Here is a 26471-nt window from a genome sequence, read left to right on the forward strand (position 1 = left end):
ATATTGAAAAAGTATCATTCAACCTACTTAACAATATCATGCTAATTGCTGATGGTGATGAAAATCAACATACATCAGCACAGACAAATACAGGTACGAATAACTATTTGATTTGTAAATAAATGTAACTTCTGATTAGTTACAAATATTGCGTCATTCACGGTAAACTAGTATTTATTTGTAATCTCTTTTCTGCAAACATGAACGCAATTCCCACATTTGACTGTTTGGAATTTCTCAAAAAATCACAGCAAATTCAAAACTAGACTACATTATGCAATGTAGCTAAGGTAAATCTGACGGCTTATGCAGATAATCTAAGTGTTGTAATGATAAATAATGTTCCAGGTACAAAGAGTGTAGAGTGAGAAATGGTAGCGTAAAGCAATGCGCGGACGCTGGCGGCCATTCGTGCAAGGCAAGACCGTGTCTCGTCACGACAACCCAAGTCTGTTCTTCATAGACTCGCGAATACGATGACGTCTGTTTACATTCACCATCAAACATTGGGCCAGTATGATGGAGGCTAATTAAAATAGACGAGTCCTTAGAATAGAACGTGTCCACAGTATTTTTCATATATCAGGAATGCAAACCCTCAATGCCTCGTATAGGTAAACAATAATTAATTTTTACATAATTGGGGCGATCATAAAATACTCAATATTTTACTGAACTGAAATTGACAATTAATAAACAAAAAAGATAAACAATAAAAATCCCCTAGGTACAGGATACCTACACAACAAGCAGGTAAAATTTACGACATACGAGTCGCGATTTGAGCAAATAGAACGGTATAAATGGTTCTACATCATTAATTAAACAGAAATTTGTAAATAATCAACATTTGCAGAAAATTAACCACAGTCAACAATGTCATGTTCGTTTATCTTTAACTATTTGTGCATAAACAGAGAAGAATATAAATTTAAGTTCCAAAATAAGATTTTACGAGAAGTAACGTCACCATGGCGCAATTAACACTTCAGGATATATCAATACATTTGACGGAGGACGTTGTGCAAAGGGCTTTTCAACTTAGAATCGGGACAGAGGATACAATACAATCATTGCAACTAAGCCCAACAGGAGCAGGCCTCATAGGAGCTGTCTACAGAATTAAAGTGAAGGGCAAGGATCACTCCGCCAACTTCATTGCCAAGACTCTGGTCAGAGATCGTTTGTTAAGAAAGTCGCTTCCTTCTGAAATATTCTTCCAAAGGGAGATCTTCTTCTATTCAAAAGTTGTGCCAACCTTGGAAAAAGTACAGAAATCTTCTGGAGCAACAGAAACGATACAAAGCGTTGTCCCGATTTGTTATGCATATCATTGCGATGGCATTTCGGATTACATTTTGTTGGAGGATATAACAGAGCGCAATTATTCATCTGTGTCCGTTCATCCAACTGTTTGCGAATGTAACAAGATTTTGAGGACATTGGCTCACTTGCATGCTGTGTCCATGGGTATGCGTATCAAAAAACCTGAAGAATTTACGAAACTGAAAAATTCTTTAATTGAATTATACTATACAGAAGACAGACGACAACTCTATGCAAACTATCTTAAAAGAGCATTGGATCTTGACTTGAAAGCCCTTAAGAAGATTGAAGATCCTTCAAATAGTATTTATTATAAGAAATTCTTTGAAATTGCGTCTAACGACCCTTACGGCCAACTAGTGGATCTACTATGTAACAGTGACCACATGGTTTTCAACCACGGCGACGCATGGTCACTAAATTTTTTATGCTCCAAAGACCAGGCCATTGCCATCGATTTCCAGCTAGTAAGATGTACTTCTCCAGTCGCCGATTTGACTTATTTCTTACTGCTGTCCATAAACTCGTGTCCTACTAAAGACAAATTCATCGAAGCCATCAGATTATACTATGATCACTTTGTTTATTATTTGAGAGACATGGGTGTCGATGAGAAAGTGTTTTCATGGGATGATTTGAATAGTGAATTGAAGAAATATGGAAAGTTTGGATTGCTGGCTGCATCAACTTCCATTCCTTTACTAGGGAGTAGTGGTTGGTGTAATGTTCTAGAGAATTTCGAAGAAAAATACGCGGGTGTGGAAATAATTCCACTAGAAAAATTGTGGCCGTTGGGTCCGTTAAGCACCGTGCATCAGATAACAAATTTAATGAATGCTGTGCGTGTTATGGTCGATCTCGAATTGATTTAAGATTGTGATTTTAAATCATAACATAAGGGTATAATGGGTTATAGTAGTAGGTATAGTAGTAGTACTATAGTAAATTTTATTTAGGTATGCATTAAATATATAATAAATAAGCCGTTCTTGGTTTTAATTCGAAGCATATCTGTTTCGAGTTCACGTTTGCTGCAATACGCACCCTTAGTAATATAAGGGCACAATCCAAAAAAAGTAGATTTTTGGGAAATCGCGTATTAAGATTCTGGATTCCTACATTACACCTATTTCTTCAAATAATATGCTTATTATTTAAGTTATAAATATGAAATTTGGCAGATTTGTTCTTTGATAAATGTATTATAAATAGCAATAAATAAAAAATAATATAAATAAATTCCATAAGTTTCAAGCAAGTTAAAAAAACACTTTCAAGTTAGACCCATATAGTACAAAAAATATAACAGAAATATGGAGCTATATAAGTTTGATCCCATTTATTATTTAAGTCCCTATCAATTCCCAAATTTCCCAAAAATCTACTTTTTTTGGATTGTGCCCTTATTTTACTAAGGGTGCGAATAAGACACTCAACCGAAAATCCTCATAATAAAATATATCACTCTCATTTAATATCTGTTAAGTATTAGAGAGAATCGTGGTAGAAGAGGTTTGTTCGAACAAAAACACATGTATATATGCGTAGATAAGCCGTTGACGAGCCGGTCAGTCACAAGGAATGTTCCACTCGTGACCGGAGTAAGGAATCTCGAGAGGGGGGCCGAGAGACTAATTATCGCGAAGTCGAAGACCGAAGGCTGCGGTGAATAGAGCACGTGATTATTATAGGTACGTGAACAAACGTATGTGTATATACACTGGATATTACTTTTGTTGCTAGCGATAATATTCACAATTCAAAATACATTTTCTTTAGGTAGGTACATATAGACTTTCGTATTCCAATAATAATAACATAAATAGCAGCATAATTTTCCGTTTTTGGTCCAGTTATTTTTAAGTTTCTAATTACTTCCTTATGTTCATAGGTAATAATAATAAACCAATGCATTAATCTCAAATAATACGTACAACGACAACTTTTAAAAATTTGGTAACAAATGAGTTCATTATATGTAGATAGACAACACCAATAAAATAGGTGGCTTTGAATTTAATGAAGCATTACGAGTAATAATATAGACTACGTCCTACATTTATTCAAAAATTGCAATATCTAAGACGTCATCACGAATTACTTATGAAAAAACAACATAATGCAACATTTATCTTAAACGTTTTTGTGACTTTAAAATGATTAACCTATTTGAAATCATAAAATAATGAAAACGTATATTTAGACGAAAAAACAAACCACTTTAAAGTCATTTTCAACTACACAATACATTAAACTTTCAAGTACAAGACCGAATGCAAATGTTGGAACAATACAGGCCAAAAGGTGACTTTCTACGTCATTCACCGCAGTGAAAAACAGGATTATGGAAATAAGTATACACTTCATATACACTGTACATATATTTAATTGTAAGTGTATAAACTGTTTCACACAGGTTCGATCTACATAATAAATATACATAACGACAGCGTTTTAAATTGTTTAAATTACTTTAATTAAAACCTGTTAAATGATTAGGAGCCAAAGTACAAAACTGATGTGTTTAACGCTACTTTGAAATTAAATAAAGTGTATTTAGTATAAGATTCAGATTAGCATTTTTAGGTTTTTTCAAATAAAGTCATAAGGTTTTTTGTTTGTTTGTTGTTTTGGCTAATTTTGCATTCACATTCGAATTCGAGTCCCAACGTGACACTAATGTAAATAAAGTAAACGACATCTATTGAGTGGGCACAAGTTTTTGGTGTATGTGCGTATTTGACCTCCATCTCACCCAACTCTCCCGGTAATGGAAAGGGGAAAGTGGAATTAAATCGTATAATTCCATCGCACACTACCCGTGATATATTCTGTAGAATACCAATATACGCACAACTTTACGACGGTGTTCAAGGCTCTGCAGCTTCGCGTCTACTAATTCCGAGTAACCTGCAAACCTCTTGGTACGCTTATCACTTGAATTCAAGGTGGCCACCACAAGTTGGTATGAAGCAGAGCCATCCCACAGGTGGCAGCAGTACTCCATGCACGACCGGACTTATTCTTGGTACAGCTGAAGCAACTGTCCCGGTGTTGTTCCTATCTACCGACCCGAGAGATAGGCTTTTCCGGAGAGACTACGGGCTCGACGGCAAGATCAGGGTACAGCGGGCGTCCGGGCCAAGCTCTCCGCCAGTGATACGCCTTTGCGAACTCGAACTTGGATATTGACTCGCTGGGGTTTGTGGTTATCTGCAGAGTCGGACATTTTTGTCTGCCCCCGTTTTGCATGTTTCCGGGGCGTCTGGCTCGTGAGCACCTAGAGCTAGAGCACGACTTAGTAGCAGTCTAGTTGAGGGCCTGAAGCGAGGAGTCGTGCGATGCACGTGAGTTGCTCTTTAAGTTGGAAGCTATGTCCGGACGTTGTCGCAGGACACTGCGACTAGCATCTCCGGCACTAGCCCGGAGAGCTAGTAGAGGATAAGTTAGACATCCTCCGGTCCCTCCAGCTGCTTAGGTTATTGGGAACTGGAGAGACGTCGTTTTTCGGGATCAGGAAGTGAGCGTGCATTACAGCTCCGCCACCAAAGAGGAAATTTGGTAGTGGACTCAGAGTCAACGACTAACGGTGGCAACCGCTAGTTGTGCAAAGCGCAACGGGAAGTGCCTACAGCTCCGGTACCTATATGGAAAATAGGGAGGTTACTGTACGTGCACCCGAGGTGGCTCACCCGAGGCACTAGCCTCTCGAAGAACCGGATGAAGTCAAGTTACAGACGACATACATACAGCGTTTTAAATTGTTTAAATTACTTTAATTAAAACCTGTTAAATGATTAGGAGTCTCATCAGACGTCTGATCTCCACTGTGCGATTGGTAGAGACAGCAGTACATTATTTGTGTAACTCCTGTTTTAACCAGAATCCACAAAACAGAAAAACTCTTGAGACGCTTGACACAGATGTCATCGCAAACGTACTCACAGACTCCGGCACGAGGTAAAAACCGTGCTCCAGAGTATATAGTCTGGATAGTTAAGGTACGCCGCATTAGCCGGACATCTGATCTACGTCTCGGAAGAACGGCATTTGCGGTTTATCGATTTCAAGATGATGGTGGACCGAAACGAGATTTGAGTGCAGACCTCGAATGTTGATGAGGTGCACTTATAATGGGAGGACGTGCAACCGCTGTGTAAACTTGTTATCGTTTGTGTTTTTCATAACTGCAGGAGGAAGGCAGTTGAACGAGATACTGCGTTGTATTCAACCAATTAGCATCATTGTTTAATATAGCTTACACACAATATTCGTTCATAAAAACTAGAAATGGTACTACACGAAATGCCCAAATTATAACTAACAACACTTACAATGTCTTTTAGACTTGAAAACGGGATTTTATTATAATCGTAAACGGTCAACATTATGGTTGAACGTTGGCGACAGGCCCAAACACACCACATTTAACGAAATTTACATACACTAAAAAAATACCTAAAAAAAGTACTTATCTCTTACAAGAGCTACCCATTGAATACTCCATACTGACCTGACCTGGACTATCATTTTGTCTACAATTCAAATAATTATCTACAATAAAAACAATTTAGCTACAGTGAAGCAGTTAAAATGGGTTCCAAGACTGCTTGCTTATTTCCGCTTCCTACAGTTCTAACACAAGTAATAAAGCTTCTATTGCTAGAAGCATATCGATAAAAAGGTGCATATTTCGATTTTATAAATACTAAGTTCAATAATATTTCTATAATTAAATTTTCCTACATAGAATGCTAATGTCATTATACATTATAAATCCATGTTATAATAGAACGTGAAGATGTTCAAGAAGCTATAAAATAATTCACGACTATAAAATTAAAAAACCAATTTTTTACATTGCACGCATTGACTTACATTGCACGTTTAATTTTTATTCTACATATCGTCGTCTTAGAGTAATGTAATTTGTATGTCATTTTTCAGGACGCGAATAAAAATGTGGTGTTAAATGTAGTAAACGCAATAATGTTTGTAGTTAGCATTTTAATTAAGTAGTTAAATTATACCTCTTTCAGATACTATATTATTTATATATTTCAGCTAGTTTATAAGTTTCATCTCAATAAAAATCAGTGAAAACGGCCTGTGAAAACGCGTATGCGAGGTTTAGAAGACGACGATAACATGTTTTTGCATTCCTTGAAAATGCATTATTTGTAATTGTAAATTAATTTTAGTCATATTTTGGGATTTACTAAAAGTAACCGTTGGCCATGTACATAATAAAAAAAATATTGATCAAGCGCATTGAAATATGTTGTTTATGATTATTATATATTTATAATGTCGCAAACAAAACTTCAAAGCATTGATTTTCGGCCAGATTGTAGAACAATGTTGTAAATTGGCGACGCACTGCGCACTGCTCAGGCTCATTGACAAACACAAAGCGATATTACAATGTGACGTACTCTTGTTAAGCTGTATTACATTCTGGGTGAAAGTCGATTAGCCGCTTCTAAAAACGGCCCTAGTTTGCAAAAGGGCGTTTTGTAATGCAGCGATTATACAACTCGACTGTGACAGATATACCAATATAGGTTTCGCAGGCTTGCCTTGCACAGGACGAAGGAAAACATATAATTTAATTTATATTTGTCCGTATAATCAGTCAATAAATAGAAAAAAGGTAGACTTGTAGATATCGAACAGCATTAAAACAAAAGTTGAACAAAATACTAACTACACTTGAATCTGTCTAAGAGTACACTGAGATATGTTCAAATGTATCTAGTATTTTTTTATGCGCCTGATGGAAAGCTATATACGTCTGTCCATAACAGTTGTAGTGCCACTCAGATCTTTAAATAGCAAAGAGAACTGTCACTGCGCCCATCACCCTAAAACATAGGTTGACAAGTCCCACGTGCGTGTAATTTCACCATTCAGTTAGTATTATTTTACTAGTTGAGAGTCAATACTACCTCTGCTCGAATTCAAATTAATACGGTTCATTTTGCTTGTGTCGAACGGCAGGTCAATGGCTTTATTCCAGAATTTCGTTTTTACAAACAAAATTAAAGCCATTCGAAAAATATATTATTGTATACTATACGTGTTCTCACGTGTCGGTTCGTTCCGTGGCTTAGTTGGTATAGCGTCTGACACGGTATGCAAGAAGACGTCGGTTCGAATCCGACCGGATCGAAGGATTTTTTTCTGAGTGTTCGATCTTTGTATTAATAATTATAACAAACTAGTGGAGTAGTTTCACAAAAAATCAAAATTGAATATCAATTCAATAAAAATTTAATTTATACGTAAAAAAATCATTGATATACAGCGGTTTTCTTCTAAAATTTCGAGGTAAGTTCGTGTATTTTTTCTACTATGAAAATTTTTAAGAATCGCGTTTTAACACCGTATACTTATATCATAAATTTTACTATATATTTTTTCCAAAGTGATTTGAACACTTTCACTTTTATGCGGAATCAATCAAAGCCAATTGAGCGTATTTGATCCTCGCGTATTTATAAATTGTGTACAAAAAAGATCAAGCCAATTTTATGGTCCACTTTTCCTTCAAAATATCTTGTTTGTAAATAATTTTACATGGCCCATTCAAAAGGTTCGGCGACATCCCAAAGAGGGTAAAATAAAAAGCACGACGTAGTCGGACAGGACTCTTATATTCGGAGGACACTTCTAAAAACAGATAACAAAAAAATCGAGCCCATTTTGTAAACGGGTTGTAGACGACCTTGTCGCATGATGTTAACAGATAAATGGTGTGTTCAGTGTTCCAAACATTATATACCCTCGTCGGTTCATTTAGATACGGTTTTCGGTGCAGGAAAATAATGTTCTCGACGCTTTATACTGAAGTGTAAGTATAATAGAGTTCCCCCTTTTATTTAATTCCTTTTGTAAAATTGTTTCAGTCATTTCATTCAAAGATCTTTCGCTGATAATAAAAAAAGACAATCTATAATGGGCAAAAAGATTCTATAAATCTTTTAGTACACCTACACGCTTGTTTAAAATGAATGGCTCAATAACCTAAACATTATAATTTATTAAAGGACTGCTCCAATCTTATTTGGCATAAAAAATAACACTCGCCATCTGATATACAAATTGGTTTAAGAAAGAACGTAAGTGCTGCGTCTGTGTGGTCCTTTAAATTCGTCATAACGAGTTGGTGCTAATCATACAATATGTAAATTCATCGAAATTTCTTTGCTAGAGCAGTGAAACATTCTTAAAAATATGTATACAGATTATTTATGTTCCGGTGTTCAAAATATCAAGTATTATGTTTGATCTCCGTTTATTAGTCTCATTAACTTGGGTAAACCTATTTCTAAACGTAGCGTACATCGTCAAGTAATCTAAAATGGCTGATAGGGGTTAAACAATACACGCGCGCGTGAAAAAAAACAATGTCTGTACGGCAAGCGTGAAATCGGAGAACGAACGAACTTCGTGAGTCCACTGTGAGTATGGATGGAGTGGGCATTTTTTACTGTCCTGCTTGTAGAGTAAGCATGTTTCGCGTTTTAGAGGAGAATATGTAACGAAAAAACTACATCCATTAGCCACCTTTAAACGTACGTACAATTATGTCCTATTAGAAATTCGACATAACACATAATCAAAATTTTCCGTTTGTGTATTCTAGAGGTTCTATGACTTAAGTCGTCAAATTAATTTTATTGGTAATATGGTTTCTAGTTCACTTATCACAAAAAAATATTAAGTTTAAGATTAGTCTATTAAGTTTTCTAAAATAGGTATTTAAAATATTACGCCGAGAAAATGTATTAAATGTGCTTATTAAACCATGGCCACACCAGTAACATCTCAGAGCTCTTAACGTTTATCTAAAAGCACGGACACGTGAGATGTTTGTAATCACTTCTCAAAAGTTGGGAACAAAACATTAGAGAACCTTTTAGTATCCTTAATGGTTTATGCAAACTTAAAAGTGAAGATATGTACATTGGAATGTTAAGTATAAGTACTTATTTATTTGTATTATGACTTTGTATAGCAGCTTTTTGTTTTTATACAGATTTTTTATGCTTTACATTTATTTCACAGGTATTTAACCTTTTTGTGGACAATAACGGCGGTTAGAGTAAAATTTAATATTAGAATATGATAGTACGGGGTACCCCGTTTCGCTATATACATCTGAAAAACCGACTTACATGCTTTACTGCTATTTCCAACTGCTTTCTGTTTAGTTGCCGCCTACTGCTTTACCAAGGAGAAGTATAAACAACGTTCTGACAAAATTCAAAGATTTAGAGATATTGAACGTTATATATTGAATCAGTATAGCAAAGTACCACAGCAAGAAAGGTATTGTTATTTTTATATGCGGTACTGCTATTGTCGTGTAAAATAAATTAAACTATTGTATTATTTCATATTTTACAAAAAATAATTCAAATTTGTTTCCTAACATAGAAAAGCGTCCTGAATGTTCGTCCTGAAACTTGTAGTTTAGTCCTAGTATTTCTTATCTAGATATTTTAGTCTTGTATTATTGTTATTATTATATCTATTTTAGAGTCTCGCCTCTCCCAAGGTCTAAAAGGTTATTGTTATTATTATAAATTATATTAAATAAATTACTCGACTAAGAAGTATGCTTAACGTAACAGTGTTGTCTTATCATTCTCACTAAAACCTGAATTTGTTTAAAATAATAAATAATTTTTAAACATTACACATTCGGCTGATGATATCTGCGGTGTTTCTTCAAATTTGGAGATTAACATCGAAAAACCTGATATTATATTTGAACGATGAGAGATAATGCATAACACAACTATATATCTAAAGTTTAACTGCATGATCTTACAAGGTAACAGATTAAAATATGTGAATAATTTCACGAGAATAAATTTCCAAAATGATACAGAATATTATTCAACATACAAAAAATTGGAGATCTAAAGAACTGCAAATATTGCTTATCTATATATAGTGTTATATATAGTTTTTCCATAGATTATACGTTCTATATTGTATAGATTTTACTAGCAGTAGAGCTCCGTGTGAAAGAGTTTGTCCGGAGACGTACTGACTGCTACCTTACCTATTTCTGCCGTCAAAAAGTATTGTGAGCATTACCTCGTTCCGGTTTTGAAGGATAAAGGAGCTAGTGAAATTACAGGCGCATGGGACTTGTCAACTTGTGGTATGTCTCAGAGTGGCAGGCGCAGTGGCAGTGCACCTGTCAGGGACACACTGTGGCTTCCCATTAGGCGCATGACTTGTTCGTCCAGTCGCTTAATATAAAAATATTTTTTTTAAATAACACATATCTAATAACACTAATTTGTATTAGTTACTAAGGATCTTTGTCGATTTACGAAATTTGAATTCCATTTATATTTCACGTTCAATATTTGTTTTCTAATTTACGTTAAAAGTTCACATTTTCTTTTCTGTGGGCGTACATTAGAGATGACCATTTACCCGACATCGGCTCATGTGGGTTGCTCAAATGTGTAAAATTATCCGATAATAAGTACACAAGCACCTAATATTCATGTTAGTTAGAAAATATTTGTGCCACTGATTTATAACTGGATTTAGAAATATAGTTAATATAATCTCAGTACAGAGTACTAAAAAATCCGACCTCAAAAGTACGTGGAATTACATATAATTACCAAGTTTTATTGAAATCGGTTACCGGAAAGTGAGCAAACCCGGACTCATCCCCTAGTTCGCCACTATACGGGACTTGACACAGGAGATAATAAAAATCGGTTCTCACTACTCAAAGTATATTGAGAGAAAAACGCTTTGACTTGGAGAATAGCAAAAGCAACCATTAAAATAATTGGTCCTTATAATAAAATTTAGGCTCTATTTATAAAAATGAATCTTCATGCACCCTTAGAGGTGGACGATTTTCTTCAAAATTAAATGGGACCACTATGGAGGTATCCTCTTTCCAACAAAAAATAATCATAAAAATCGGTTCACAAATTCCGAAGTTATCGCGTAACACACATAAAATAAATACAGTCGAATTGAGAACTTCCTCCTTTCTTGAAGTCGGTTAAAAATATAGAGCGTACTTGTACTATATGTACTATATGTGCTTTTGCTTATTTTGTGTATCTAATATTCCACTTAGTATTATTATAAGTTCAAAATTCGTTATAAACGTAAGCCACTCAGGTTTTCTTTTATGAAACGAAGTGAGGAGCAAACATCATGCGCCTGGTGGTAAGCGACACGCCTATACGTGACAGTTGCAGTTCCACTCAGAGCTTTAATACAACTTGAGACATGAGTTAACAAGTCTCGTGACCAGTAATTTTATCAGAGCGATTACCCTTTAAAAATGCTCACGCTACAGCTTGGTAGCAGAAATAGGTAAGGTGGCAGTACTTCCTTGTACGAAATCTTTCACAATGAGCTCTACTGCAACTAAATTTTCGGCTTATTATACTCACGTCACCATTTCTTTTAACAATCCACTAATCATTATGGCCTCTTTCAGAAAACGTACCTGAAAATAAAGAAGCCTTAATTAATCATAACATAAACAAATAAAAGCATGATATTATTTATACGTGAGGCGCACTATAAGTTTCCGCAATGAATAAGAAAACAAATAGTATAAAAGGTCAGAAATGAATTTATTGTTTCTCAAAATATTCTCCGTTAGCGTTAATGCAGTTTTTTATACGAATAAACCAATTTTGAAAACATTTATGCTACTCCTCCGTGACAATATTTGAAACATATTTTTCATACTCTTCGACAGCCTCTTCAGGTGATCAAAATCGTTCACCGCGTAACTGGGTCTAAATTATTGAAAATAAATAAATTCATTTGTTTGTCTGGCCGTGTGAGAACTGGCATTATCGTGATGCAAGATGATACGGCGTTTACGGTTATTTTTACGGAGTTTGTCAATAACTTCGCGCAAACAAATAGCCGTGTATCAATCACTATTCACAGTACAACGATTCTCCAAAGCAACAGTAGCCACGTGACCAGTTCTATTAAAAAAAAGAAGCAATCATCCGCTTAGAGGCACTTTGCACGCGCGCCACTTTGGTTGGCTTCGGCTCATCTAGAAAGACCCATACACTCGATTGCTGCTTTGTTTTGGAATCGTAACTATAAATCCATGTTTCGTCACCTGTTACTATGTCTCTCGCCAAATTTGACGCCCCTTCGTTGAATGTGGTAAGTATGGCATTGCACAAAGTGATGCGATGCGTTTATTGAGCCTCAGTCAAATTGTGTGGGATCCACCGAGAGCACAGCTTTTTCACTCCCAAATGTTTGTGTAGTATTGGTTGTATTTGACACATGCCTATGCCTAAAGATACCCGAATCTCATGGTATGTCACACGCCTGTCTGTTTTGATCATACGGCGCACATCATTGATGTTTTTGTTGTTCACAGCAGTGGACGGGCGACCATCACGAAATTCGTCACCGAGATGCACACGACTGCGTTCGAATTCTACAAACTAGCTATAAATAGTCGTCTTGCATAGCGCTTCATCGTCAAAAGCAGTTTGAAGCCGAGCGAAGCTCCGCTGAGCTGTTAATTTACACTTAAAGTCGTAGAAACTCATACTACGAAAATAATATACGAATTAAGAAAGTAATTTGTTGTTGAATTTATACAAAAGTAAAGAACATAGATTATTGTATTTTAAAGAATGTAATGAAACAAATTTTGCAACACTTTAAAGACTACAAGGCAAGCCGAAAGCAAGAAACATTTACGCGTGGAAGAACCCATTTGGGCCTTCGGGCCTTCAAACCTGTCGGGTTGGTCGTTAAAATTCCCTCTAATTCGACCCGCCCAACATCGTGTTTTACACTTCGCTTGTGAGTCTACATGACTTGTTGATGTCTTCAAAACTTGGGTGTTATTTTTTTAAGTCCGAGAGTCGTCCATATTATTGCATGTTTTATATGAGTTAACCATCAAGTGTTATATATATATAGTTACCATATCATTGGTAACTATATATATAACATTTAGATACTCAAAAATATATGTATATTGGATATGAGATAATTTGCGTTTTTAATTATCTTATAAGTACACATTTACATAGCATACAACAAGGTGGGTTTCTTCTCTCAGGTTCGAAACTATGGAATAATAAAGCAAAGCGAAAGCGTCCTAGAAATCAGTACTTTTATTATGAAATAAAAGTCTTGCGAGGGGTGCGTGGGCCTAATTAAACAGATTCTTTTCGATTCTAAACTTTATAAGTTACGATATAAGGTTATATGAAACTGTTGATATTTACGACCTACGTATTTTCACGCAACAGCCGCAAGTGGGCGCACCTACGTGTAGAGTCAAAAAATAAAGTCGACCTAGACTAGGAGCAAATTCGGTTGTGATGTAACTATTGAAAGCCGCCCGATGAAACACTGAGAAGGACGATTCTCGTGCGCTAGAGCAAAATGTCACAGTACATAACTATTGCACAAATAAGTTGAATGTATATTGCACAGATTTTAGTGTTCTCAGAATGTCATGATCGACATACGTTGACCCTCACTCCCTCTCTCACTCCCTCGACAATCTCGAGTCGAGTCGACATACAACGAATGGACGAAAACAGTAGCGATTTGGGATGTCACCACGAAGTCGTATTAAACTGAGATACATACATTTGGTATATTGGTCGTAAATGTGGCTTTGCAAATTTGATGCAAATGTCGCAATACACGAGAATCGCTACCCACAGCAATAGTACCTACAAGAGAGCATACAATTTAGCAACTGTCACAGTGATGTGTTACAGTGGCTAAATGTTAAGTGTTTGTGTTGGTGGACAAACTGCCAACGAATTGATACAACAGACAAAAACGGGTACAAATTAAGAAATAATTTGCAATGTACCGTTTATTAGAAGAACTCTATATGCATAGATGTATGCACAATGTATGTAACGCTACTTTCTACAGTCAAAACAAATTTATTTTTTAAACTATTTTAAACCATTTGTTTTCACACACATAAACAAAAAAAAATAAGCTACATGGAACAGAATTTACAGAAAAAATTAGATACATAAAAAAAAATTGTTAAGTACTTGGTGACGGACACGAGCTCAGAGAAATGTTGAAATGAGTTTGTAGTAATTTCCACCCTGATTTTCAGCTCGACCAGGTCAATCACACACTAGAGGGAGAGTCCCCACATAACCCCTGAGTCTCCCTGGGCTCAGGGGTATCCATAAAGATTTCCCCCGTCAAAAAAAGAAGTCAATCACACACACAAAACGCAAATAAAGACACAGTTATTGATGAAAATATTTATAATAATAACAATAATAATAATCACCCATTAAGGTGCACCGAAGAATTCCCCATGGTAATAATAATGAGGCGAGAGTGTAAAATAAATAAAAACAATAATAATAACAATAAAAATAATTATAATTTTATTAGACTATAAGTTCAAGAATACAGGTACAATAAAAGCTTAAATACTAGAAAGGAAAACTAGGATTACATTATAATAAAATTGAATAATAACAATGAGATGAAAATAATATTAATAACAACAATATAATTATTCCATACAATTATTCTATAGGCAGAGTATATTTAAACATATGCTTAGTATGAATATATAGTGACATTAAAATCAATATCATACTAGTAAATGCGTTAAAACGGTGATACGAAATACGCAGAGAACATAAAGTTAGCTCAAGAGTAATATGATAGTCAAATTTATAGTCAGAAACTTCAAAAAGTAAATTGTAAACGTCGGTGGGTAGAATTATCTTACAATTAATTGCTTTCTTTTGTTTTTAGTGAACGTAAAACACACCTACAACCTGCGCGTTATAGAGATGGGATTTTTAACAATAACGCAATACGATTTTTTTCTTTGAGTATCTTTCTGTGTGTATATAGGTAATGTGGGTGATTGTAGTGTAATAACTTTTAGCAATATTTATATAAAACATTTACAACAGACATCCAGCGAAATACAATATTTTTAATAGGAGTCGCGGTCTACCTAGACCGCGTTGCGAAAGAGATCGTGCAGGATCTATTGCTGCCGCCAAGCTATAACGTGAGCATTGCTGCGGTTCGGTTCTTAAGGGTAAGTTTTCTATTGAAATCACAGGCACATGGGGTTTGTTAACTAATGTCCCAGGGTGACAGGGGCAGTGGCAGTGCCCCTCAAATCTTCGCGAGAGCTTTATTTAGTTCTGAGTGGCACTGGACAGGCGTGTTGGTTACCACCAGGCGCACGACTTGTTCGTCCCGTCACTTTGTATCATAAAAAGAAAATCAGTCAACTTTAGACGATGTTGTTAAACTTATCTGATGGACAACTTAAACAAGTGATCTACTTGTAGTGAGAATAATAAACGTTCGTTCTATGGGAACTGAAAATCGTCTAATGACAAAACTTCAATGTAGTACACACATCAAAAATGTCTGGATTTCCCACGTGATTGCGAATGCCGATTACGCGAATGATGATAGTGCGAAGACGGTCGAGCTATAATGCGCGACGGCTTATTTACACTAATGGTCAGTTGCGCGAAGGTTTAAAAGCGCGATGATTCATTTGCGCGAATTTGCGGAAGCTGGAATGCGCGAATGGTTAATCCTACGATGGTTCATTTGCTTCATACAAGTTTTAGTTAAGATGTGATTCCATGGTTTGGAATCCTTTTCCTTTCATTTACATAGGAAGGGAAGTTGATAATTTGTAACATTTTTATTTCAATTAATCGACCTCTTCAGCTTTCCCAACTTTCTTAGTGCTATCGTCATTCGCGCAAATTAACTATCGCGCTTTCAAACCATGTGCATCTGAACATTTGTGAAAATAAGCCATCGCGTAGGTGTTATAGCCTTCGTGCAACCTTCTACGCACTATCGTCATTCAGGTAACCGGCATTCGCAATCACGTGGGAAACCCGAAGCTTTATTGCCAATTACTGAAAATCTGGCTTTTTAATTAAATTTTGTTTACACCAATGGCTTTTTTGTCAATTTCATAATTTAAAAAATAAATAATTTAATAAATTTAGACAGATATTTTCATTTAACTTTAATAGGATAATGAAATATTAAAAGAAATACCTTGATCCCTGGAAATTTTTTATGTGTGTATTTCCTTTTTTTTGCTGATCTTCACTGTACCTTCTAGATGATCTAAAGTGAATAAGAAGTCTTTATTCGTAGCCCTTCATCCCTTTCGTAATTTACACGATTTTGAGTAAGAATTTTCACTGTGTATGTTAAATAAACCTACAGTGCTCGTTTTCTGTGCCCTGGACACACGTTACAAAGTTTTTATAAACAAGTTATATTAAAAATAGCAACTGTAAAATAATGTTTTTGTTTCGACCAATACTTCAGGGTTGCGCCTTTCGATTGGGATTTACGATCAGGAAATTTGGTTCGTAATAAATTCATTGTTTCGGTGGCTGCGTGACATGTGGCGCCGTCTTGTTGAAACCACAGTTAGTGATATCCATATCATCAATACTAGGCTAAAATTAGTTGTTAACATGTGTCGAAAGCATAATTTCACGAAATTCAGCCGTTAAGTGGCCAGCTCGATCATGTGATTTAACATCGGTGGATTATTTTTTATGGGGCTATGTTAAAGACAGAGTCTATACGGAGCCAATCGATTCGTGAAGTGATTAACGAAATAGACCCACCATTTTGTCAAAAAGTGATTAAAAACTTTGATGAAAGAATCGACATCTGTAATTGTGGTCCTGGTGGACATTTATCAGATATCATTTTTCATTCACAATTGCCAAACCTTACTTTTTTAATACAATAAAAATTTGAATCATTGTTATCTAAATTTATTGTTTTATTTTGATTTACAAAACAAAGTTCTTTTTGAAAAACCCTATACAAAGTTATACAAAAAATTTGAAAAGTTGACAGGAATTAATATTTCATAATAAATTACTATTTACTTACTTATTAATAATAATTTACTCATTATTTTACTAAAGCAGTAAATAAGATGTTACCAAAAGTTTGAATTTTATGCAGGCAATTGGTATCAGCGTCACGAGTTTGCAATTACTGACGCCCGAAAGTAAACGACATTTTTCGATACATTTTTGTGAGAAATCGGCGCATTTTATGTATTTTCCGCAATATGTAAATTTCCAAAATTTTTAGTATACATACGTATATTTACACTTTTGTTGAAAATTAAAGATATTGCCTTTTACAATTTGTGCTTCATTCCAGAACTTGGGAAAACACATTCCATAATTTTCACAATATCACTTGAATTTCTCAAGCTTATATTGTTTTACAAAGTAACAACAATGCTTAGTAAGAATTTTACGAAAATGACCGATATTGGTAATTACGCATGCATATGGTATTAATACAAACAAGAAAGGCAAGACACTAGAACATATTCACTTATAAAATGTCAACAATACATATTTTTGCCCGTGACTGCATTCATGAATTCTATATTGTGTGAAAAATTTATTTCTCAAATTAATGTATACTCGCAGATATCGAGAAGGAAACACAAAATTTGTGGGGAAAAAATAATGAGAAATAATATTTGGAAACCTAAATTCTGTTTATTTAGGATATGTCATAAAAACTTAACTGTAACATTTTGGGAGACACGGGCAAAACAGCTTCTTGACGTTACCGAAAATTCCCCTAGTGTCATTAAAGAAGCACTTAAACGTTTGAAAGAAAAACTAAGACAGATACAGCAAATATATTAATAAAAAACGAGAACGGAACGAAGAACGACCAACATTTAATGATGAAACTGTATAATAAATGTTTTAAGACTAGTATGACGAGAACTTCTTTGGATTAGATGGTTTATTGGAAATACTTAGTAATTAAGAAAAAGTGTTAGCATTACAGCATATGAGATAAATACAAATGCCACATTTGCCAATAAACTTTAACTGTTCTCCTTTTTCGCAAAAACCTTATACTCGATTTAGATAACTTCGTCGAGATGCTACATCAGAGCTGGCAGAACAATAAAAATTTAAGGTGAATATTGAAAGAAATTAGGGGGCATTGTTTCAGCACCAAACACTAATAAGTATTACTTTAAATTAGCTTATGCAGTGTCCCTTGTGCAAAGGCCTCTAAAAGCCCAGACACGAGTTTCTGTTTCCTTTTGATAATAGGCTTTTATATTCTTTACATCAATCGTGACTTGTCGTTGATATATTTTAGAACTTCTGCAAGATCGGGCTATCAAAATTTTCGGGATGCATAGTTATGGCATATTCGTCCAGCGAAATTCTGCCAGATTACCTATTTCTAACTCCAAGCAATAATGTGAGCATTACTGCGTTCTGGTTTTGAATGGTAAAAGTGTTGGTTAAATCACTTGTTGTTGGTCAATTTATTTCTCAGGATGACCTGATCTTTGCGATTTAAAGCTCTGAGTGGCACCGCAACTAGTATGGACAGGCGTGTCGTTGTTTACCACAAGACTGTTCGTTCCGTCACTTGCTAGTGTAAAAAAAATGTCCAGCCCTATATTGTGGGTTTGATAAACAATTTATTAACTGACAAAAAAAATTATAAATATAAGGTATTATTACACCAGTGTATATATAAATATAAGTATAATTCCAGAATTACTAAATATTTTGTGGAAAATAAGTATATGCCATTAATAAGCTTGCTATTGCGACTTTGTCAAGGCAACGAGATATCCTCAAGGATATATTAACAAAGGTGCTGTTGTAAACAAAATTTGTCCAAGTTTATATGAGTATTTTATTATTTACTATAGGTTTGTCGCAGCGTCAGTTATCTCTCAAGGAAAGTAAACACAAATATACTGTAAAGAAAACGTAATTGTGTGACTTTATTCTCAAAATGGATTCTCTTTGAGGATATACACACATGTTTGTTTCTATTTCTGCTTGTCTTTTCTACAAGATGCATAAAAAGGCCTTAGCAGCGAGGTACATACTATAGCTTTAAGCCCCGCTTCTGTAGCGCATCAGGGATGTTCGCTGAAGCGCGCGTCGATTGTTTTTATACAAGCATCCGCAAACGAAGCGCATCTCTGGTGCGCCGGGTGCGGGCCAGCCCCAACCCTATCCTTAAGCTGATAGCGGATAGAAACCAATGTCCGTACTTGAGACACTGTTGTGAAAAACATATTTCCAGCAGTGTCTACTATGTATAATATTTTATTGTTTTTGTGTGTTTTGTGTATACTAATATTAGTTAATAAGAGTGTGTATACTAACAAAAATGAGTTTTTGTTACTTCCAATAAATAAATTATTATTATTATTATTATTATAGTCTCCGTAGAATTTTCTCATGACGATGAAATCTATATGAAATCACATTAGTATCTTAGTTATAATTTATTAGCTTTTATTTTTTCACAAACCTTTGATTGGACATTTTATTATATAGAGTCACAGTAAATATTTAGCTTTGATAGGTTTCAATATTTACGTTCAATTGAAATATTATTATCAAAACGCTTATCACAAATTTTATCGATTTTGGGACGACAGTTATATTTTTTTATGCTGTTTGTGTATCATACAATTACACAGTATTCGTAAGATTACATAGGTCTCTAAGGTATAAAAATGGATACTACGCTTAAATTTTCTCCAGAACCAAGACGTGTTACGGTTTAAAACAACTAAAGCTGCCTCAAGTTGACTCTTGACTAGAATGGTGTAAATAAGTTTGATGACCATAAATCACAAAAATTGCGAGTATCCAGGATTACAGTTTGTTTATTATTTACAGTTATGAAACTGTAATCCGTAAAAATAGAGATGAAAAATGAAACGATTCACTATCCGGGAACAATTGAACGCCGCAAATTTGAAAACGTAATTTTTTAATTGCTTATTCAATGCGCTGATTTTCCTGAGAAGAACGAGTAAGAAACTCTAGGGGTTGCTCTTTTCAAATAAATCATAATGCTTTGGAATACATTTTGAATCAAATTTGTGTGGAATCTGGACCTATGTCTTCTTTCCATACTTATGTAACACGTAGTCTTCAATTTTGTAATATGACTTTTCAACGAAAATACTTTTAGTGTAAGTTTTAAACTTAGGAAATGATAATCTTAACATATGCTGCGGAATCTTATTGTAAAAACGTATACAGTTTCCCATAAAAGAATCGTTTACCATAGTTAAACAAAGTCGTGGTACCATGAGTTCTTCGTTCTAAGGTTAATATTATGGATAATTATCTTCTGGGCATACAGAATATTTCAGTAAACGTACATAGATGCCACAGTCATGATACCAGTCTCCTTAAACTTTGCTCTGAGAGAAACCCGAGAACCTAAACGGCATATAGTACGAATTACTCGTTTTTGAAATACAAACATGGTTTGTACCAGGATATCTGCCGCTTTACATACGAAAATGCCGTAAGACATGATACTATGGAACTAACTGTATTAAAATAATCTACCAGTACCAACATCGGGCAAGCTCTCGTATACTGCGGACTGCGTATGCAGCAGAGCTTAATCTGCTGGCCAGGGAAGTTATATGTGGAAGTTTACTAATCTAAGGTCACTTCCAAGAAGACTGCTTTATAACAAGGTTTAACTTTCCTCGATTTATTTCTATGTTTGAACTATACGATTTTACATTAGGTAATTCAAATTTAATACACTTTGTCTTCTTGCCATTAAGCAATAAATTGTTAGTATTAAACCAATAAACTATCTTTGAGAGGAGAAATAACTATCGTTAGTATTGTCATAGATAACGTCATGTCCGTTCGTTTTAAAAATTAAGTCAGTTTTAATTAAGTACTGGGTTTAATTTAGCCAGGTCATTTGTCATAATGATGAAAGTAACGGGTTTCAAAATCGACCCTTGGATGACTCTAAAATTGGTATGGAAAGTATCCAAAACAAAATATCCATGTTGTACTGTTTACTGTGACATTGTCTGTTGCTAGATAGCTGGCAAAGAGCCCGAGCAGTTTGAGTTAAAAGCTGGATGATACACAACTTGCTTTAAAGCATGTCGTTGTCGATGGTCAAAAGCCTTTCTCGTATTCCTTTAACCAGGTGTTTGGTAATGGAATCAATCAAGGACGACAGATTTGTTCCGTTCAACTCGGCCTAAAACTATGTTGCGAGTCAAAGAGGTTTAAGTTGAAAGGCTACAAGTGTATATTATATATACTATAGGTGTATTAAAGACTGAATGGCTACTGGACAATAATTTTCTATTCAGATTTGGGAATATTACACATCCGTGTATTACTCAGTACAGATTATAGCCATTCTTTACATTTCTTTATGAAATTTACTCGGGCCTGGGGTGTTTAGGCGAGTCTTTCCAAATTCGATACCTTGGAGTGATATTTAAAAAGGAAAATATAAAGAACATACGTAATAGTTATTTGTTATGCAAGGTTTCTAAGTTGTTGTTTGATGCGAGTGCTTGTATTGAAACCTGAGCAAGCGAAGGATCCTAAAATTGAACCACGAGGATTTAAGGCAAAAGACGCAAAACAACTTTGCAGCCGAGCGAAACATACAACTTTTCACCTCACTTCTTGGTAGATGAAAGAAAAACAGTTCTAGTAAACAAAATTAGTTATCACCGACGGTGATACGATGACGATGATATATAAATATTACATAAATAAGTAATGTACAACAAATCGTGTAGTTGAGCGTGTCATTAGGTTTTATTTGCATCGAAAGAAAAACTTAGGTGCACCACAGTCCGTCGTCAAGTTCGAATTCCAAAAACCGTTTTTTTTCCAAATTTCAAAATTTCAAAAGCCAAAAAAATTTCAAAAATTCCAAAAAGCGCTTTTCCGCGCAGGTTTCTAATGAGAAAGAAAGCCTTACCGAGCTAGTGGGGTGAAAATAACTTTATTATGCTACAATTCAGGGGAAATAATAAAATGTACCAAATGTGTCTTCTCCCGATCCCTTCTCTAAATCTATAAATCTTATTTATTTACTAGACAACATCACATTCATATGTTGCTGTGATCCCAAAGTAACTAGAGCACTTGTGTTATAGAAATCGGAAACAAGGGCGGTACTACCACAAACACCCAGATCCGAAACAATATAGAAAAGTTTCTATATTGACCGGGTATCGAACGTGAAAGGTGTGCAAACCACTTGACCATTGAGGTAGTCGAAATCTGCTAGGTTTTTGCTTAATCGTCGTAAAATGGATTCAAGAGTTCACACAGTTATGAAATTCATTAAACCTCACAATACAAGTACACGATTTGACCTGGATGAAATGTACATAATCCTGACAGTGGCGTGTCGTCACGTTGTCGTCGATGCAAAGAGCTCGATGAGCGGTATTGTTAGAGTTGCAGCGAGGCTTGTAAGTTTAAAGCACACTATCGACCTGCGTGGGTCGACCTGCATAAGGTTCAGAAGGTAGCGGAAGACTACCAATACTTTGACTACTGTTTTTGTAATACGTTCCTTTAGGACTTGTAATAGTATGACAAATATTTAAATACCGAAATCCATGTTTCGGAAATGTTTAGGTTTTAACATCGACGTGCATGGTTAGGGGCAGGCACGGTCAAGTGCACTTCAATGTCGACCCTTTGGACTTAGGACCGTTCTTATCGTAAGGGCAAAGAGTTGAGTTTAAGTTTTAAATGTCAAGCTTGAAGTGCTCTTGACTGTGTACTAGTTGTTCAAATTGGAATAGTACCAAGTTCTAAATCCGTTAAAGAAAGAATTAAAATTGAAGTTTGTTTTCCGGAGTGGTATTTGCGTTAGATTTTTATAAGTGGTATAGTAAGGTTACATTTTTCTATTATAAGTGTTTAAAAGTAACAAACGCTTAAACGGCCAAGTATAAAAATTATTACGGTCTATGTTTTGAGGGCGTACATATAGGAACGTTAACTAAACGTCAAAAAACCGCTGATTCTCGTTATTTGAATCGTCTTTTGAATTTGTCTTAATCCCGAGGCGGGGTCAGGGGGGTCCGGATTATAAATTTTGTAAAGAAAGTGCCACGTGGGCCGGCGCGTGCCGTCTTACGAAATGTCCATAACGAACTCACGATACCTATAATAATATAATAAAGAAACGAACAATGGCCGATAAGTGCATGAAGAATTAGGATTCGTGTGCTTGACGATGGCTGTTTACGATGTGGTGGATTTTAAGAATTTACAGTCAACCATGCGTCTTAAATATGTTTTGCAGTTTTTGTAGAGAATCGCAACAAATGAAGATCCTTGTTGAATTATTTGAAAAGGGTTATATTTTTTAAGTATTTGGTACATAAAATATAAGTTCACATCGTAGAATTTACATAAGTAAATCATATTGTAGATAAGCTTATTTTAGGTATATTGTGTTTAGCTACTTTTATTGAAAACCGTCGACAATTAAGAATGTTTAATCCGACGAATAAAATTATTAGAACCATTATACTGATGGAAAAATTATGCACTTATCCGAAAAAAGTGTATTTACATAATGTAGATAGTATTATTTATAGGCGTAGATGTCAGAGTTCGAATACGTTTAATTCTCTTAAATCGTAATCGCTAAAACATTAGACAGATAAGTTTTAGTGACGGTTGTTAATTTTTGTGGTGGATTCAAATCGTAGATTTTGCATTAATTTCATTATATATATACAACTTTCTAAAATATTCCGAATTTTAACGCTCACGAAGTTTTCAAAAATGATATTTCGTATGTCTTTTGATTATGACAAAATAGATCAAAACTGGTATATACATATATATATTACTACAGTAGAGTACAGTATTAAAATATAGTAAAAAATGTAGGTTCAAAGCGTAGGTTGATGAAAACAACACCTGTTAAGGTTTTGTGCAGCGTTAACCCAATCATTAACGGAGTTAATTTGGCAATTCAACACCGGATGTGCTTCAAAGACTTGCCTTTGACACGGTTGCATTATACGCGCCCCCACAGCCTTTAGATATTGAATAAATACTCCTACGATACCTTGCGATGTCATATAAACCATCCATTTTAAAGGCTGCGATTCGAGTAAGCAGCGTTAAGGAGTTCCGAGCTTTCGAATTTAGTGGGTTAAAAATGCATTGCCTAATAACATGTAGGCGACACCGGGCTATCCTCGTTGTCTAGTTTTCCACTTAGTGAGAATAAAATTTTCAACCGTTTCGTTTACACCTTAAGGCTGAATTTGGAGTGCGTTTTAAAGATGTACCGTTTTGGTATTATGTTCACGGCGTACGGCGTTCGTGCTACACGGTGTTGCAATCGACGCGTGCTTTATTCGGACATCAAAATCATGGACATGCTTGCTGTGACCAGTTACAATAAATTAATGTGAATAATAAATAAAGACTCGTTATTACGACAAGTTTATAAGTAATTCTTAATTGGTTTAAAAACCCTTCATCTAAACGCTGTTGTAAATCAGGTTTAGGTACTCGATGAAAGCCTAGGACTTTGGACGTTTTCGAAAATTTGATAGGCATGTAACACATTGACCTTGTACCTTGGTGTTGTACCTAATATTTACAGTAATCCTACACGTAATTAAAGCATAATTTTTTTGTATAAACTAATTTTCATATATATTTCATTATATTTCAGATGTACTCGTTCAATAAACAATAAATTAGGAAACGCTTAAGAACATTTAGAAAAAGTTAGGGTGAAACGAGCACGTAGCACTAACGTCACCACATTACTTATTTGAATTATTATTATAATTAAGAGCTTGTTGTATATTAAATAAAATAATGTACCTTTCAATTAAGGGCCAGCGGCAAAATTGACTACCAAACTTCGCTAAAAATTTTTTTTCCATAACTGCTTGTCTGATTTCAAATTGAGACATTGAAAAAAATATGAAATTTATTATGATCGTATAGAACTATATCTCTATAATACTTCTGTTATGAAATAAGACCATCAAATATAGGAATCAATTTATTCTTAAGTCTAAAAACCGCATATGTAACTAATATAGGATTACGAATTTATTGAGGGCATGAAATCGGCGTATTGCGTCCCACCTCTTCAATTGGTGGCGCATGGCGTATTGATGGCGTCAGCAGTAACCTCAAAATCTTTATATAACTTACAGTTCACAATACTCGCATAACCTCTCACTCGCAAATTATTGTTCAATATTCGTAGAATTTTAAAGTACTTTATTGTTTCACTGATTATACCTTATAATATAATATATAAAAATTTGCGAGATCAAATTTTGCTAACATCGAGTACTGCTTGGTCAGGTACGAACGAATTGACCACGACTGTGTTGGGTGTTGTTGAGATAAACAAATAGTAATAGATTTTAGTTTTATCTCAAACAAATATTAGAAAATTTTGAACAGAAATGTTCCTTAATATTACGGTAATGACGTGCAAAGCGGAATCCTTAACTGTGTTTGTTTACACTTTATTAAGAATTGTAAATAAAACGAACAATAATATTACATCAGTATTATAAATCTCTCGCTATCCCAACTCCACAAGACAGGCTCGCGAAGGCAATCCACCTTTAATTCTTTCACTTGCACTCGCACGAAGAACATCTTACATCCTGCTCACACGCAGGTTCCAGCCGAACAGAGATCGCTTCTGAGAATCACGTTTCCCTAGATAGATGATATCACCACTAGTAGGTTTGTTTTCTGTGTAAATGCATGCTTTCGGAGGTGTTTTTGTTTTTTCTAACACAGATACGTGGGTTATGTTTCTGGACTTGTTTTAATGATTTAAGAGTCGTTTGTTGCCGGTTTTCTTAATTCTTGGCAAGGTTAGCGTCGGTAAATAGCTCAGAATTTTACAGATTATTTAAGAATTATGTATAATAATTGTAATAATATAAGACGACTATTATTATGTATTATCCATTTTCATGTTCAAATAGCTTATAGTCCATATATAATTGAATGAAAACTTTCGTCACAAATGAGGGAATTCAAAAGTTATCTAAAAGACAGATTACTGATAGTTATATCATCACTGCACTGACGAGTTTTAGCAATCAATCAACAAAATTAGGTAACACTTGAGGTAAACAGTTCAAATTACTACTTACACACATTAACGACCTAGTTTAATTTTCAATAGAGTTGTGCCATCGTAATGTAACTCACAATATTTTTACATGTGAATTACATTACATT

The 26471-nt window shown here is 34.9% G+C and overlaps 2 protein-coding genes across 2 annotated transcripts in view; one reads left to right on the top strand and one right to left on the bottom strand.

The window, feature by feature from the left end:
• LOC113228579 (epidermal growth factor receptor) overlaps positions 1-26471 on the bottom strand; it is a 118755-nt gene that overhangs the window by 29390 nt on the left and 62894 nt on the right. The gene's annotated exons all lie outside the window — the stretch shown is intronic.
• Positions 972-2285, top strand: LOC113228841. Its single transcript, XM_026462259.1, has one exon. The coding sequence runs from the start codon at positions 972-974 to the stop codon at positions 2196-2198; it is 1227 nt and encodes a 408-aa protein (XP_026318044.1). The 3' UTR covers positions 2199-2285.

The sequence above is a fragment of the Hyposmocoma kahamanoa genome, unplaced genomic scaffold (genome assembly GCF_003589595.1).
Source record: "Hyposmocoma kahamanoa isolate Upper Pololo Valley unplaced genomic scaffold, ASM358959v1 100021, whole genome shotgun sequence".
Classification (NCBI taxonomy): Eukaryota; Metazoa; Arthropoda; class Insecta; order Lepidoptera; family Cosmopterigidae; genus Hyposmocoma; species Hyposmocoma kahamanoa.

Bases quoted from the DNA above. Each gene is read 5' to 3' on its own strand.
- LOC113228841 (XM_026462259.1), top strand. From the start codon at position 972: ATGGCGCAATTAACACTTCAGGATATATCAATACATTTGACGGAGGAC.